The sequence below is a fragment of the Callorhinchus milii genome, unplaced genomic scaffold (genome assembly GCF_018977255.1).
Source record: "Callorhinchus milii isolate IMCB2004 unplaced genomic scaffold, IMCB_Cmil_1.0 Scaffold104, whole genome shotgun sequence".
Lineage (NCBI taxonomy): Eukaryota > Metazoa > Chordata > Chondrichthyes > Chimaeriformes > Callorhinchidae > Callorhinchus > Callorhinchus milii.
In genome coordinates this window covers 139,428-157,722 of record NW_024704845.1, presented here as the reverse complement: position 1 = coordinate 157,722, position 18,295 = coordinate 139,428, and the positions used below count along the sequence as shown (strand labels likewise).

The 18,295-nt window shown below is 47.7% G+C and overlaps 1 protein-coding gene across 1 annotated transcript; it reads left to right on the top strand.

Moving 5' to 3' along the window:
- Window positions 1-3,596: 3,596 nt before the first annotated feature.
- Window positions 3,597-16,588, top strand: sema4gb (sema domain, immunoglobulin domain (Ig), transmembrane domain (TM) and short cytoplasmic domain, (semaphorin) 4Gb; the record flags this gene model as incomplete). Its single annotated transcript, XM_007912238.2, is given in 5 exon segments — window positions 3,597-3,819; window positions 6,060-6,175; window positions 8,580-8,734; window positions 11,891-11,952; window positions 15,648-16,588. Coding segments are annotated over 5 exon segments (1,395 nt in total), but the record flags the coding sequence as incomplete, so codon positions are not given.
- Between the last annotated feature and the right edge of the window lie 1,707 nt (window positions 16,589-18,295).

Genomic DNA, 18,295 nt, shown 5'->3' with positions numbered 1-18,295 from the left:
ACACCAATCCACCACACACACACACACCAACCCACCACACACACACACCAACCCACCACACACACACACACACAAGCACCAACCCACGACACACACACGCACACAAACAACAACACACCACACACATAAACAACATCCCATCACACACAAACACCAACCAACCACACGCAAACATACATCCCAACCCACCACCGCATAGAAGCCCACACAGATCCCAACCCACTATACACAAACACACATATGTATCAACCCACAACATACACAAGCACACACACACACACAAACCAACCCACCCCACACACACAAACCAACCCACCACACACACACACAAACACCAACCCACACACACACACACACACACACACACCAACCCACCACATACACAAACAAACACCAACCCACCACACACACACACACAAACACAAACCCACCACACACACACACCAACTCCAACCCACCACACACACACACCAACCCACCACACACACACAAACACAAACCCACCACCCACACACCAACCCACCACACACACACACAAACACCAACCCCCACACACACACACACCAACCCACCACACACACACCAAACACCACACACACACACACAAACACAACCACCACACACAAACAAACACCAACCCACCACACACACAACCACCAACCCACCACACAAACACCAACCCACCACATACACAAACAAACACCAACCCACCACACACACACAACCACCAATCCACCACACACACACCAACACAAACACCAACCCACCACACACACAAACACCAACCCACCACACACACACACCAACCCACCACACACACACACCAACCCACCACACACACAAACACAAACCCACCACACACACACCAACTCCAACCCACCACACACACCCAAACCCACCACAAACACAAACCCACCACACACACAAACACCAACCCACCACACACACACCAACACAAACACCAATCCACCACACACACACACAAACACCAATCCACCACACACACACACCAACACAAACACCAATCCACCACACACACACACAAACACCAACCCACCACACACACACACCAACACAAACACCAATCCACCACACACACACACAGACACCAATCCACCACACACACACACACAAACACCAACCCACCCACACACACACACACAAACACCAACCCACCACACACACACACAAACCCACCACACACACACACCAACCCACCACACACACAAACACCAACCCACCACACACACACAAACACCAACCCACCACACACACACACCAACCCACCACACACACACACACCAACCCACCACACACACACACACACACCAACCCACCACACACACACACACACACCAGCCCACCACACACACAACACACCAACCCACCACACACACACACACCAACCCACCACACGCACACACCAACCCACCACACACACAAACACCAACCCACCACACACACAAACACCAACCCATCACACATACACATAAACAGCACCAACACACACACACACCTCAACCCACCACACGCACAAACACCAACGGACCACACACACTCAAACACCAACCCACCACACACACACACAAACACCAACCCACCACACACACACACCAACCCACCACACACACACACAAACACCAACCCACCACACACACACACACAACACCAACCCACCACACACACACACCAACCCACCACACACACAAACACCAACCCACCACACACACACACAAACACCAACCCACCACACACACACAAACACCAACCCACCACACACACACAAACACCATCCCACCACACACACACACAAACACCAACCCACCACACACACACACACACACAAGTACCAACCCACCACATGTACACACAAACACCAATCCACCGCGCGCACACAAACCAACCCACCACACACACACAAACCAACCCACCACACACACACACAAACTTCAACCCACCACACACACACACCAATCCACCACACACACACAAACACAAACACCAACCCACCACACACACACACAAACACCAACCCACCACACACACACACAAACACCAACCCACCACACACATACACCAACCCACCACACACACACCAACCCACCACATATACACCAACCCACCACACACACACAAATACCAACCTATCACACACACACACAAACACCAACCCACCACACACACACAAACACCAACCCACCACACACACACAAACACCAACCCACCACACACACACACAAACACCAACCCACCACACACACACAAACACCAACCCACCACACACACACAAATACCAACCCACCACATATACAAACAAACACCAATCCACCGCGCACACACACACACACCAACGCACCACACACGCACACACACACAAACACCAACCCACCACACACACACAAACAACAACGCACCACACACGCACACACAAACACCAACCCACCACACACACACACGAACATCAACCCATCACACACACACAAACACCAACTCACCACACACAAACACTAACCCACCACACACACAAACAACAACCCACCACACACGCACACACAAACACCAACCAACCACACGCAAACACACATCCCAACCCACCACCGTACAGAAGCCCACACAGATCCCAACCCACTGTACACAAACACACATATGCATCAACCCACTACATACACAAGCACACACACACACACACACAAACCAACCCACCACACACACACACACACACCAATCCACCACCACACACACAGATACACACACACCAAACCACCACACACACAAACATATCTACCCACACACTGATCCACCACACATGAGTGCTTTTCATTTAGATATTTCCTTATGTAATTGAGAACAATCGCAACAACAACAAGATTCCATTTATAGAGCGCCTTTCACGTCAGGAGGACGTCCCAAGGCGCTGCACAGTTGGATCAGGACCCGAACGGGGGGAAATGGTCAGGGTGAGGGGAGGGAAGGGAGGGAGCGAGGAGGGGGGTGAGGGTGAGGGGAGGGAACGGAGGGAGCGAGGAGGGGGGAAATGGTAAGGGTGAGGGGAGGGAAGGGAGAGAGCGAGGAGGGGTAGACAGTCGAGAGGGGAGCTGAAGGCTGAAGGTCAAAGAGAAAGGTCTTGAGACCGGCCTTGAAGGAGGAAAGGGAGGAGGCGGCGAAGGCACTGGGGGAAGGAGTTCCAGAGCCTCGGGGCTGGAGAAGGAATTTAATGCCAAACTCTGGGTGATTTCAGTGGCACTCTATCTAAGCCATGTCTCATTGATGGGTCAGACAGACTGGTCAACCCTCTGGCTCAGCTTGCTGCAGGCCAGACAGATGTCCTCAGGCATATACCTACCTCTGTGCAAGAAACAGATAGATACCCCGAGTTACTACCCGCCCTTGAGGGGGGGCACATTTCTTCATGTCTGTGCTCATTGAAAGTCTTTGAAAATCATTTAGAAAGGTTGAGTTGTTAGTTGAAGTCTGAACCTTCCGACCCCAACACACATGAAGGTTCTGTGCGTTTGAGAATCCACGTTACGTGAGGTGATGCAGCTTTGAGCATCGTGAGGCTGGCCTCTCCTGACTGCTCTGTGATCTCCCGACAGTGCATCACAGACGATTTCAGGAAGAAAGGCTTCAAGACGTCTCGGGATTTGCCGGACCTGGTTCTGGATTTCGTGAAGAAACACCCTGTGATGGCCGAGGACGTGTTGCCTGTGGGGAGGCGCCCCCTATTTGTGAGGAAGAATGTGAATTACACAAAGATTGCTGTGGACACGGTTACAGGAGTGGACAACATGCAGTACGATGTCCTGTTCATTGGCACAGGTGGGTCAGTAGCCAGTGGTCACAGATTCAAAATAATTGGCCAAGGAACCAGAGGGAAGACAAGGAGAAGTTTTTTTTTACCCAGTGAGTTGCTACGCTCTGGAATGCCCTGCCTGTGGTGGTGGAAGGGTGGTGGAACCAGATTTGATAGTAGCTTTCAAAAGGGAATTGGGAAGGTATTTGAAAAGGACAAATTGCAAGGTTATGGGTTAAGAGCGGGTGAATGGGACTAGTTGGTAGCTCATTCAAACAGCTGGCACAGACAAGATGGGCCGAATGGTCTCCTTCTGTTCTGTAAGATTCTATGATTCTATGAAATGTTGCACGGCTTTGTTTCGTAAAGTGTTTAAGTAAACTGGGCATGTTCACATTGGAAAAGACAAGGTTGAAAGGTGATATAACTTTTTTTAAATTCTAAAGTTGTCTATTGTTGTCCATGATAAGCCGTTTCATCTCGTCCAGAACAGTAGAGCCAGAGGATATGGCCTGTGCTTGAAAACTAATCTGCAGAAACACTATTTCAGTGAGCGAGTGGTAAATGTATGGGACAGGCTCCCTTGGGAGAGACGGTGGAAGCAGATTCTTTCAAGTGTTGATTCTTTCAAAAGCAAATGAGACAGATTTATTTTAGGAAATAATATCTGGGGATTCAGTATATAGTTTGGGATATGAGATGTGCAAGTGACGGTCAGGATGGTGTGAGGCGAACTGAATGGACCTTGATCTTTTTTCATCTTATGTTCGTATGTTTCAGAAGGCTTCTAAGGACCTAAGTGATACCTTTGCTGGGGGGGTGGGATACACTGAGCATTGCTCAAAATTGGTCGCTCATTTCACGGTTGGTTACCATACATTGCTGTGCTCAAATTGGTTGCCCACGTTCACACCCCAAAATACACAGTCACTACACTTAACATTAAAATCCTGCCAAGCGCTTTGAGACGTCTTGATGACGTGATAAGGTGCCATCTCAAATACAAGGGTTGTTCTTTTGTAGGCAAACATGTCAGCCAATTTGCATTGTCCAGCTGTGAAGTGAACAAATCCAGGGGGATTGTTAATAATAATATTATAATAATAATCCTTGCATTTGATATAATGCTTTTCACGTCGGGAGGACGTCCCAAAGTGCTTCACAGAACACACTGTAAAGTGAATTGACTGTATATTTGAGGGTGAACGCGGCAGCCAATTGCGCACAGCAATGTCCCACAAACAATCGTAGATTGAAAATGACCAATTTATTATTGTTTTTGGTTTTGGAGGATTATTATTAGGCTCTGTGTGGAGTAAGGAAACTTGCCCAAGGTTTCGCCCTCTGCCTGGAATTGAACTCAGGTCTCTCGCTTGCAAAGCGAGTGCTCTAACCACTGAGTTACAGGACTCCAAACCAGGATACTGGGAAAAAACTCCTCTTTTTGAGTAGCGCAGTGAGATCTAACATTTCCCAGGATTACAACCAGGATCGACTATGAGACTCGCATCTTATCTCAAGTATCCTTCAATGCTCGTTCATTACACAAAACTGTAAAATGGACGGGAGGATTTGGTTTAGAGCAATGTATCGTGACTTTGGCAACAGCACAGTGTCCCCAGGCAGAAGCTCTAACAGGTTAGATATAAAATCATAGACTGATTCACTATAATAATATCCATAATTGTAGAGTCCTGTAGCTCAGTGGTTAGAGCACTCGCTTTGCAAGTGGGAGACCTGGGTTCAGTTCCCGGCAGGGTGAAACCTTGGGCAAGTTTCCTTACTCCATATGCCTGACAATAATCCCTGAAAAAAAGAAAAAAATTGGTCATTTCAATCCACGACTTGTTTGTGGGACGCTGCTGTGCGCAATTGGCTGCCACATTTCGCCCACAAATATATGGTCAATTCACTCTACTGTCTATTCTGAGAAGCTCTTTGAGACGCTAGAAGACGTGAAAAGCGCTATATCAAATGCAAGGATTATTATTATTATAATTATATTGAAATTCCGCCTGAAAGGTGATATGTAAATGCAAATTGTTATTTTCTTTAAAACTGATTAAGAACAGGGTAAAGAGCATTTGCCTCATGTTATTGAGCCTTTCATCCTGAAGTTATAATAATGCCAAAATAATGTCACATTAGATCCTTCTTCCCCTTCATGTCCAACGTCTTAGGACGTCCTCCAGACGTGAAAGGCACTTTATAAATGTATTTTAATGATGATGTTGTTCATGTCATTGATATCTCCTTTCTCCTGAAGTTGACGGATGGCTGCATAAAATAGTGAAGGTTGGATCCCACATGCACGCTATAGAGGAAATACAGGTCTACAAAGAGCCCCAGCCAGTGGAGAGTGTGGTGATCTCCAGGACACAGGTAGAATCTTCGTACTCAAGCTATATACACTTCAGAGTCCTGTAGCATAGTGGTTAGAGCACTTGCCTCACAAGCAAGAGGACCCGAGTTCAATTCCTGGGCGGGGCAAAACCCTAGGCAAGTTTTGATACTCCACAGGCCTCTGTTTACCTAGTAGTAAGTTGGTACTTCATGCCCTGGCACCTTCCTACCTCTCTGACCTGCTTCCCCAACCCACTACCCGCTGCCTCCGCTCGACTGGCTCTGTCCACCTGCATGTCCCTTGTGCCCTCCATTCCACCAGCGTTGGCCGCACATTCAGCCACAATGCTGCTAAATTCTGGAACACTCTTTCTCTATCCTTTTTCCTTGGCCTCCTACCAGATCTTACCTGAAGACCTCCTTCTTCAACCATGTCTATGGTCACTTTTCCCTCCCCCTGGCTTGGCATCATGCTCTCAAGCTCTATGGACCGCTACCCTGTTTGAGAGGGCACTATATAAATGCAAGTTGTGGAAGGAGAGCCAACTTTCAGGACAGCAAGATCGAGGCTCTCCTGATTGGTTCGTGCCAGCACCTCCACACCTCAGAGCTGACAGCATCAGGATCCACATATGCACACTCCACCTCGCCAAGCCAGTCACGAAACTGGGCATCTTGTTCGACCCTCAACTGTTCTTTCTACCCCACATGCCTTCGTTACAAGCAGGCTCGACTATGCCAACGCCCTGTTTGTCGGCCTTCCAAACTCTTCCCTTCACAAGCTGCAGATCATCCATAACTCTGCAGCTCAAGTCCTCTCCTGCACCAGGCTAATAATCCTTGCATTTGATATAGCGCTTTTCACGTCGGGAGGACGTCCCAAAGCGCTTCACAGAACACACTGTAAAGTGAATTGACTGTATATTTGTGGGCGAACGCGGCAGCCAATTGCGCACAGCAATGTCCCACAAACAGTCGTAGATTGAAAATGACCAATTTATTATTGTTTTTGGTTTTGGAGGGATTATTATTAGGCTCTGTGTGGAGTAAGGAAACTTGCCCAAGGTTTCGCCCTGACTGGAATTGAACTCAGGTCTCTCACTTGCAAAGCGAGTGCTCTAACCACTGAGCTACAGGACTCCACAAATATGGAGGCTATGTAACCCCTTCACACCCACCCTCACCCGGCTCCACTGTCTCCCCATCCCCCAGAGGATCAAGTTTAAATTTCTCTTCCTCACCTTTAAGGCCCTCCATGGCCTTACCCCCGAGGCTAACCCCTCCGACCTGCTAAGTCCTTATCAACCTGTCTGCTCCCTCCGCTCATCAGGCCCACCCCACCATCAGTAGTCAAGCCTTCAGCCTCTATGCCCCACCCTCTGAAACTCCATCCCAACAGTTCTTTTCCAACGTGAAAGGCGCGTTATAAATGTAATTTTGTCTTTTGTATTATAGGAAGCCGGTTGTTAATCAATTGGCAGATCATTTTCTGGGGGTAATAATCCCTCCAATAAGAAAAAATGTGGTCACTCAATCCACATCTGTTTTTGGGACACTGCTGTGTGCAACTGGCTGCCGTGTTTCACTCACAAAATACGGTCAATTCACTTTACAATATACCCTGTGCAGTGTTTTGAGACGTCTCAACAACATGATAAAGTGCTATATCAAATTCAAGGATTATTATTATTATATAGTGACATCTCGAGTACTGACAGTGTGACATAAGGGAGCCGGCCCAGCCCGAGAGGTATTGAGGATGATCTCCAGTGTTTATAGAAATGAGCTATGAGCAGCAATTAAGACACGCTAAGGCTCTTCAGCCTTAAAAGAAGACATCTCAGAGCAGACCTTATAGAAGCAGAGCAGATTTTAAATGGGCTTGAAAAGGTAAATCCAGATCAACACTTCATGATGCACCAAGAGGATATAGGTTTAGAGTTGTAAAGAGCAATTTCAGGACAGACACCAGGAAGTATTTCTTTATCCAGAGGGTAATTAATGTCTGGAACAGGGTTGCCAGGCAGGTTGGTAGAGGCCAGGACACTGGGCTCATTTAAAAAAACACAGCTCAATGTGATAGTGGGAAGATGGAGGATGAGTATTCTGGAAAGATGAGATCAGATCTTCTTCATCCAAACTAATCTTGTGCCTGTTGTCATTGGGGTCCAGTTTGCGAGGTGTGTAAACCACGGGTGAATCCAAGTGCACAGAAGAATATATAGTATTATCCAAGTTGTGCAAGGCGTGTGTTAGTGTGTACAGAGGGCTCTATTACACAAGGTGTGTTAACCATGTGCAAAGGAGGGCAAGGGCAAGGGGTTCAGAGGCATTTGAAGGTAAGAACAAGATTCTATCAAACTGGCAATGAAACAATGCTGTGGAGGGTGTGCCGTGCGTGCCCTGTGCTCAATGATGATTTAACAAAACCTTTTGATTACAGAGAATGGTATATGTGGGCTCACAGAGTGCAGTGATCCAGCTTCCCCGGGCAAGCTGCAGCAAGTACACTCTGTGCCAGGACTGCATCCTGGCCCGGGACCCTGACTGTGGCTGGGACGGTGAAGCCTGCCGACAGATCACAGGGAACGAGAACAGGTATCTGTTTAGACACTGCAGCAAGCCTTTGCTGCGAGCAGCTACAGCAGAACTTCCATTGTATATAATTCCTTAGATATAATGCGGGTTTATTTATAACGGGCGTGCGGGGAACCCTGACATTTACTTACTCGAAAAATCCTAAAACACGTTCCGTCAATACTCTGAAATGCACATGTGGAGTGAATGAGTAGACGCTGAGCATGGATTGCATCTCAATTAGACAGTTAGTTGGGATTTTATGGAAGCTCCAACTAGCACATTATAACGGCACTCTACAGGGCGTCCACAAAGTCCTGTTACCCCCATGTCACTAAACAGTGATATGAGATTATGGAGGAGGTGAAACAACCTGTTACAGATACATTTCCCCTCCTCACTCCAACCAAGTTACAGAAGATGTGGCACTGAACACTGTGACCGATCATTATCTGCCACAGTTACCCAACCCACCCACCCAACTCGCCCACTTACCTACAGCTTAAACTCAGGAAAGGGCTAAGTACTGCATCTGCTGAAACTAAGGATGTGGTTGTAATTATTAATCGTAATTACGTTAATCTTTCTGTTTGATATATTAACTGGAATATCTAAATGTCTCAAAGTGCTTCACAGGCATTTGCTGTCAGGTGTAATAGCTGTTTTTTAGGCAAAACCCTGTGCTCAGTTTGCACACCGCAAGAGCCTTGAGGTTTGCAGCCTTGAGGTGAACAAATGAGCTGGGGACTGTCGGCCAGGACATCGAGGACCAACTCCCCTTTTCCAATCATTTTTTAAAGTCTGCCTGTGTAGGTAGATGGTACATCGGAAGGATTACGCCCCACACTCATCAACATTGGATTGGAATATCAGCCTAGACTGTGCGAGCTCAACCGCTCAATGTGGGGACTTGAACCAACTTGCCCCAGATAGTTGAAGGAGCATTGGGAAAAGAGAGGGAGTCTCTCTTAATATCAGTAAATAATAGTACTAGAGAAATTGATGGGACTAAAAAGTGATAAATCTCCTGGACCTGATGGCCTGCATCCTAAGGTTTTAAAAGAGGTGGCTACTGAGATAGTGGATGCTTTGTTTTTGATCTTCCAGAATTCCCTGCATTCTGGAACGGTTCCCGTTGATTGAAGGTCGCAAACGTAACACCACTATTTAAGAATGGTGGGAAAGAAAAAATGGGGAACTATTGACCAATTAGCCTGACATCGGTGATAAGGAAAATTCTAGAGTCTATAATTAGGGACGTCGTTGTGGGGCACTTAGGAAATCCTTATATGATTAGGCAGAGTCAACAAGGTTTTATGACAGGGAAATTGTGTTTAACAAATCTTTTAGTGTTTTTTTAAGATGTAATTAGCAGGTCAGATGGGGGGAACCAATGGATATAGTGTATTTGGATTTTCAGAAGGCATTCGACAAGGTGCCACATAAAAGGTTGTTACATAAGATTAGGGCCCATGGAATTAAGGGTAATATATTAGCATGGATCGAAGAGTGATTAACAGGCAGAAAATAGAGAGTAGGGATAAACGGGTCCTTCTCAGATTGGCAGATTGTGACTAGTGGAGTGACGCAAGGATCAGTGCTTGGGCCTCAACTGTTTACGGTCTTTATCAATCACTTAGATGAGGAAATAGAGCTTAATGTACTAAATTCGCGGACGATACAAAGCTAGGTGGGAAAGTAAGCTGTGAGGACACAAGGAGGATGCAAAGGGATATAGACAGGTTAAGTGAGTGGGCGAGAAGGTGGCAGATGGAGTATAATGTGGAGGAAGTGTGAAGGTGTTCACCTAGGTAGAAAAAATAGAAAAGCAGATTATTTTCTAGAGGGTGAGAGACTAGGTAGTGTTAGTATTCAGAGGGATTTAGGTGTCCTTGTACACCAGTCACAGAAAGTTAGTGTGCAGATGCAGTAAGCAATTAGGAAGGCTAATGGCATGTTAGCATTTATTGTATGGAGTACAAGAGTAGAGAAATCTTACTGCAATTGTACAAGGCCTTGGTGAGACCGCACCTGGAATATTGTGTGCAGTTTTGGCCTCCTCATCTAAGAAAGGATATACTCACCTTAGAAGGGGTGCCACTTAGGCTCACTAGGTTGGTTCCTGGGATGAGGGGATTGACCTATGAGGAGAGGTTGAGTAAATGAGGCCTATATTCTCTAGAATATAGAAGAATTAAAGGTGATCTTATAGAAACCTATAAGATTCTTAAGGGTCTTGACAGGGTAGATCTTGTGAGACTTTTTCCTCTGGTTGTAGAATCTAAAACTAAGAGTCAGCCTTTTAGAACTTGAGAAAACATTTCTTCACTCTAAATTTATGGAATTCTCCACCTCAGAAGGCTGTGGATGCTCAGTCATTGAACATATTCAAGACTGAGATCTATAGATTTTTAAAAACTAAAGGGATTAAGGGATATGGGGATAGGGCAGGTAAATGGAACTAGATTAGTAGATCAGCTATGATCTTATTAAATGGTGGGCAGGCTCGAGGCGCCGAATGGCCTACTCCTGCTCCTATTTCTTATGTTCTTATGTTCTCTCCTGCTGTCCTAGTCAACAATCCTCAGGATAAAAATTGGTAATTAATTTAATGGCTATTTGTGCAAATTGGCTGCTGCGTTCGCCTACAAAACACACAGTCACTACACTTAATACAAAGTCCTGTAGTATGGTGGTTAGAACACTCGCCTCACAAGCGAGAAGACCTGAGTTTGATTCTTGAGCAGGGAAAACCTTTAAGCAAGTTTCCTTACTCCACATGCCTGTTTACCTAGCAGTAAGTAGGATCCTGGTTGTTAGTCAATTGGCGGATCGTTTTCTGGGGAAAATAATCCCTTAAAAATAATAATAATAATAATTTGGTCACTTAATTGACAACTGTTTGTGAGACATACTATACATAATTGCCTGCCATGTTGCACCCACAAAATACACAGTCTCTCCACTTTACAGTATAGTCTGTGAAGCATTTTGAGTGTCTCACAACGTGACAAGGTGCTATATCAAATGCATTATATTAGAATTACTGTGCCGCTTTTTGACATGTTTTGACATCAGAGATAAAAGACTACTTATGTGGCTGATGATATGGTCCTCTGATCATGCCAACCTCTGATCCATTTCCCATTCCTCATGCTCATATGTTTTTGGTAACAGATCCCAGTTGACCCAGGACATTGTGAGTGGGAACAATGGATGTTTGACCAGCAGCGCGGATGGTATGTCACTGTTTACTTTAAATTTAATATGTGTGGAATCTTCGCCTCCAGCCAACTGAGCTACCAATAGAGCAAATGGAGATGTTTGGTTGGGGTTTTGATAGAATAATTAGGGAGAAACTATTTCCTCAGTCGGGTGGGTCGGTAACCAGAGTACACAGTGTTAAGATAATGGGCTTTTAACCAGAGGCAAATCTTTTTTACCCAGAGAGTTTTTACAGATGTAATGCATAGCCTGAAAGAGTAGTGGAAGCAGCTTGAACAGTAGATTTCAAAAGGGAATTGGATAGGTATTTGAAAGGAAAAATTTGCAAGAATATGGGGAGAGAGCAGGGAAGTGGGATTAATTTGGGCAGCTCTTTCAAAGAGCTGGCACAGGCACGTTGGGCCGAATGGCTTCCTTCTAGGCTGTAAGATTCTATGATTGTAAGAGAATAATTTTTAAACTCCTATCGGCGTGTTGGGAAGTGAGATGCCCTACCTACAGTGGTTGTTGAAGCAGAATCAAAGTTAGCTTTTAAAAGGGAATTGGATAAATATCTAAAAATAACGACAAAATTACATTTGTATAGCGCCTTTCACATTGGGAGGATGTCCCAAGGTGCTGGACAGACAGAGTTATGGATCTGAGCTGGGGGTAGGGGTCGGGGAGGGGGGCAGTAGGGAAAACAGGGAGATCAAAAGCAAAGTCGAAGAGGAGGGTCTTAAGGTGGGTCTTGAAGGTGATGAGGGAGGGGGCGAGATGGAGGGAATGCGGGATGGAGATCCAGAGGGTGGGGGCAGAGTGGTGGAAGGCCCGCCCACCAATAGTGGGGCGAGCAAGGCGGGGGACGTGAAGCATCCTGAAGCCCGCTGAGCAGAGGGAGCGAGCAGGATGGTAGGGGGTTAGGAGGTTGGAGAGGAAAAGGGGAGCAAGACCATGGAGGGTTTTGAAGGTGAGGACCAGGATCTTGAACTGTGTGAGGGGAAGCCAGTGGAGTCGGGTGAGGACGAGGGTGATAGGGTCATAGAGCCCGGTGCGGGAGAGGACACGGGCTGCAGAGCTTCTGGATGATCTGCAGCCTGTGGAGGGAGGAGTTGGGGAGGCCGACAGGTAGGGAGTTTGCATAGTCGAGCCTCGATGTAATGAAGGCGTGCGTGAGGGTTTCAGTGGCCTGTAGTGTGAGACATTGGCGGAGCCGAGCGACGTTGCGGAAGTGGTGAAGGCAGAGTGGGACATGCGGCAGATGTGTGGTAGAAAGGATAATTGAGTCAAACAAGACCCAAGGTTCGGGACTGGCTCAGTGAGGGGGAGTGAGCCCCATGGACGGTGATGCTGTCAGCACCTGAGGTGAGGAGGCGCTGACGGGAGCCAATCAGGAGCCTCGGTCTGGTTGACGTTCAACTGAAGAAAGTTATCTCTCATCCAGGACTCGATGTCTGACAGACATTCTGTCAGGACAGCAGTGGGTCCTGGAGTCCAGGGTGGAGGCAGAGAGAGAGTTGAGTGTCATTCGCATACATGTGGGAGTTGACCCCGTATCCGCGGATGATGTCACCAAGAGGGAGCATATAGATATTGAGGAGGAGGGGACCAAGGACAGAGCCCTGAGGAACGCCACGCGAGATGGTGCGGGGGCTGGAGGAGAAGCCTTTGTGGAGATGAAGTGGAGACGGTGTGAGAGGTACGATCTGAATCAGTGAAGGACAGAGCCGTGGAGGATGAGGTGAGAAGAGAGGCGGTGGATGAGGATGGAGTGGTCGACAGTGTCGAAAGCAGCAGAGAGGTCAAGGAGGATGAAGAGGCAGAGGGAGCCCTGGTTGCAGATGGACAGAATGTTTGTTACTTTGACCACGACTGTTTCTGTGCCATCGGCAGCACGGAAACCCGATTGGAGGGGATCGAGAAGGGAGTGGCGGGAAAGGAAGAAGCGAAGCTGAGAGGCAACAACCTGTTCCAGGACCTTGAAGAAGAAGGGGAGGTTGGAGATGGGGCGGTAGTTAGGGAGTAAAGAAGGGTCCAGGGAGGGTTTTTAAGGATAGGAGTGATGACAAAGAAGAAATATATGCATGTTTTCTGGGCGAATGACTTTGTGTTTTCTGGGTCTGTAAACTCACACCTTCCGCCACCATGTTAGCACAACGTACAACAAAATGGCCACCTTTTGGTTTGTCAGGTCGTCACTGATGTCACTTCCTGTGTGCTGAGTGCCAGCATGCTACTCGCAGGAAGTGCCACTGATGTCACATCCTGCATAGGTTTGTTGTAATCAAGAAGTGCTGCTGACTTCACTTCCTATCGTGAAGTAACTCAGGATATTGGTCATTTTCAATCTACGACTGTTTGTGGGACATTGCTGTGCGCAATTGGCTGCTGCGTTCGTCCACAAATATACAGTCAATTCACTTTACAGTGTGTTCTGTGAAGCGCTTTGGGACGTCCTCCCGACGTGAAAAGCGCTATATCAAATGCAAGGATTATTATTATTATTATTATTATATATATGGGTAACGAGCAGGAAGTGAGATCGTCGATGAACTGATGACCCGAAACGTGGACATTTTGTTTAGCCAGCTGGTTAGGGGGGAGCCAGGCACACCACAGTTCTTTTGTAGGAGTGGGTCATAGCAGATTGTGCTGTTAGAGAAACTATGCTCATCTGGGGGAGCATTATAATGGGGTCGCCCTGTGCCAGGGGCAGACAGAATTGCTGTCAGTCCTCACTCAGAGCTGAGAGCACAACATCAACAAAGAGGGAAAACCAGTGGATGTGGAAGAAGCTGCACTGCCAAAGCTTAGTAACTGGGTCACAAACCACAGAGGACATAATGAGCACTTCAGCATAATTCATCTTAATGCAAGAGACCTGAGCTATTAAAGCACCAGGTTGCAGTGCTCTTCTTCTCTTTAACCCGTTCTTTCCAGGGGTCTTGGCTCGAGCAGAACCATTGCTTGCAATGTTCCTGAAGGATGGAGAGCAAAATGAGTGTTTGTGGGTGGGACAATGCACCTTCGCCCTCTGGGACCTTTAAGATAAGGAAATGTGGGTAACTGAGTTGTAGTGCTTTATTCTGCATTGCATTTCATTTTCAGATTGGTTTTGAGCCTTATTAATATTCTTAGAAGCATAGAAACTTTCTGAATCCAATTGCATTAGCTATTCAACCCATCAGACCCTTTCCACTACTACAGTGGGGGCCCCTTAGTGAATGGGACTTGGGGGAGGGGAAATCCCAATTCGCCTTTTCATGAGGCCACAATAGCCAGTTTCACTGAGCATGTTCAGCCAGATTATTCTTATTTATTACTATTAGAGTGTCCAGGCTTCCATGGTAAGATCGCATGCAAGATCCTCACAGTTGTTTTCAAATCCATTCATGTCCTGACACCTCTCTGACCTGCTTATCCCCACAACCACAACTCACTGCCTCCACCTGACTGGCTCCTGCCTCATGCTTGTCCCTTGTGCCCTCTGTTCCACTATCAGTGACTGCGCTTTCAGCCACTACGCCCCCAAATTCTTTCTCTAACCTTCCCTTTCCTTCCCCATCTTCAGGTCGCGCCAGAAGACTGTCCTCTTTGACTGTGCCTATGGTCACCTCCTCCCTCCCCCAGCTCCACCACTGTCAAGCACTCTGGGACACTGTGAGGGGCTCTGTATAAACACAACTTTTTGTGCTGATTCTTAATTGTGCCTCTTCTCTGCTCCATTCAGTCCCTTCCCAAGTGAGGAACAAGAAAGTAACCAAGGGCTCCACCATCTTGCTGGAGTGTCAGTTCAGATCAAACCTTGCTGTCTCCAAGTGGCGATTCAACCGAGAGGACCTAGCCACCCGCGAGGCGGAACACTACTCACTGGAGCGACAGGCTTTGCTGATAAAGGCCGCACTGGTCAGCGACAGCGGGGAGTACAGCTGCTATGCCGAGGAGAATGGGCTGGAGTATTTGGTGGTTCTCTACATGGTCAGTGTGGTGGAAAGCTCTCAGCCTGAGGTCCCTCCGTCACACCTGGCTCAGATCTCCTCGGGCAGAGAGTTCCTGTACCTGACCATCATCGTCTTCCTGGGGTCAGTTGCCGTAGTAACATCCATCCTTGCTATCTACCTGGTCTGCTCCCCGTCCAAGAGAGGCAAGTACCAGGTGCAACTGTGCCGTCCGTCCCTCATCGAGCTGCAGAACGTATCCGGGAGTTGTGGGCCCAGGAGCGAGGGAGGGTCTGGCGAAGAGGACCACCAGGTGGGCTTCCTGAAGATCATCCCCGGCCAGGCCCCCAGCACCAACTCGCTCCACAACAACAGGACTGCCGACTTGGAGCTGCCCCCTCCCCCGCCCCCTCCCCCACTGCCCCCCGAAATGGTTGACACCCCCAACGGGCTCCCTGGACTTCCCCACGTACTGAGGAAGATGAACGGCAACAGCTACTTGCTCCTGAGGCAGGCCAGCAAGGGGCAGGCATCCCCCCATTACCACTCCTTCACTGAAGAGCTGAGCAGGAAGCTGGAGAAGAGGAAACACACTCAGTTGGGGGAGAAACCGGATGAGAGTTCGGTCTGAGCACAAAATGGGAGCCTTGTCCACTCCCAGCCAGACTCGGAAACGTATCTATCTACCTCTCTCTCTTTCTCTCTCTCTCTCACACATTGAGGAGTCCTGTAGCTCAGTGGTTAGAGCACTCGCTTTGCAAGTGAGAGACCTGAGTTCAATTCCAGGCAGAGGGCGAAACCTTGGGCAAGTTTCCTTACTCCACACAGAGCCTAATAATAATCCCTCCAAAACCCAAAACAATAATAAATTGGTCATTTTCAATCTACGACTGTTTGTGGGACATTGCTGTGTGCAATTGGCTGCCGCGTTCGCCCACAAAAATACAGTCAATTCACTTTACAGTATACTCTGTGAAGCGCTTTGGGACGTCTAGAAGACGTAAAAAGCGCTATATCAAATGCAAGGATTATTATTATTATTATTCTCTCAAACTCACTCACTCACTCACTCAGTATTAGTGGAATCGCTGCGTCATGGACAGCGGTGGTGGTGGGGGTTGAAGGAGATGGGGGGAGGAAGTGGGAAGTTTTGAGTAACATTGGAAAAAAAGATTCCTCAAGGACAAATTTTTTTGTACAGAAAAAAATTAAATCGTACTTAAGCAATGAAATTCCCCCTTCTCCCTCCACCTCAGACCCCCTACCCCCCACCTCTCCCCCACCTCACTCCCCTCCCACCTCACCCACCCTCTTCCCCCCTTCTCCTCCCTTAATCCCCCTATTCACTCAAGTCCCTCTTCCCCACCCCTTATACCCCTCCCCACCTCTCCTCCCCCTCTTGTCCCCTCACCCCCTTCTCCCCATCTCTTTATTCCGTCCCCTCTTCCCCCTCACCCCACTTCCCCTCCCCCCATCCCCGCCCTGGCACTCCCCTCCACCCCCCCACCATGTGCATTGCTCTTGTAAATAAACCATTTTAACAGTGAAATCATTTGTTAGTTTAATGGCAGTTCAAGACCTTATTACAGGAGCCCCCGAATTCATGAGGAGGTGGGCTTTGAAATGAGAAGACTTCTGGTGGTGATAGAGGTGGAGGGGCCATGAGGGCTGGAGGCCATGATTGACCTTTGTTGAGCAATGATTGATGACTCATCAGACCCTGACCTCTGGCCTCTGACTGATTCACGCCACTCAGCGGAGTGCTGGCGGAGAACACAGCGGAAAAGATGACTATGACGGTAAGTGCTGCCTCAGCCAGTTGTGGGATTGCCACATCTTCAGGGCAGAGGAGGCAATGGCATCGGGGCCCTGTGATACCGGCCTCACTAATCCCACAATCTCCAGCTCGAACCCCGGTTTCACCGGCTTTTGAATCTCCAAATTTTTAGTGACAAGAAAAAAAATACATCAACAAGGACATCGGTCCTTACCTGGTGCCGTCAGCTTCAGCTTCACTTCATCTGGTCTTCTTCATTGGGCACAGTCACTGTAACATCCTGTGAAGTGCTTTGACTGTGTCCAACCGGGGTTCGAACCACACACACCACCACCACAAGCACCTTTTAACACTAGGCCGACATTTAATGGCCAGTCCCTGCGTGTTTTCAGAAGCCGACCAGATGAAGTGAAGCTGAAGCTGACGGCACCAGGTAAGCAGGGCCGATGTCCTTGTTGTATTTTTTTTGGGAGGCCAAAATGAAAGAAGTGGTACTAAATGTGAGAAATATAAATATATAATGTATAAATAAAAGCTTGGTATGTCTCAAGTTTGCTGCCTGGACTGATATATGAAGACGTGTTGAGCCCAGCTCAGCTGGAAGCAGTTTTGTCTCAGAAGGTTGTAGGCTTAAACCCCTCATCAGGGATTAAAACTCCCAGT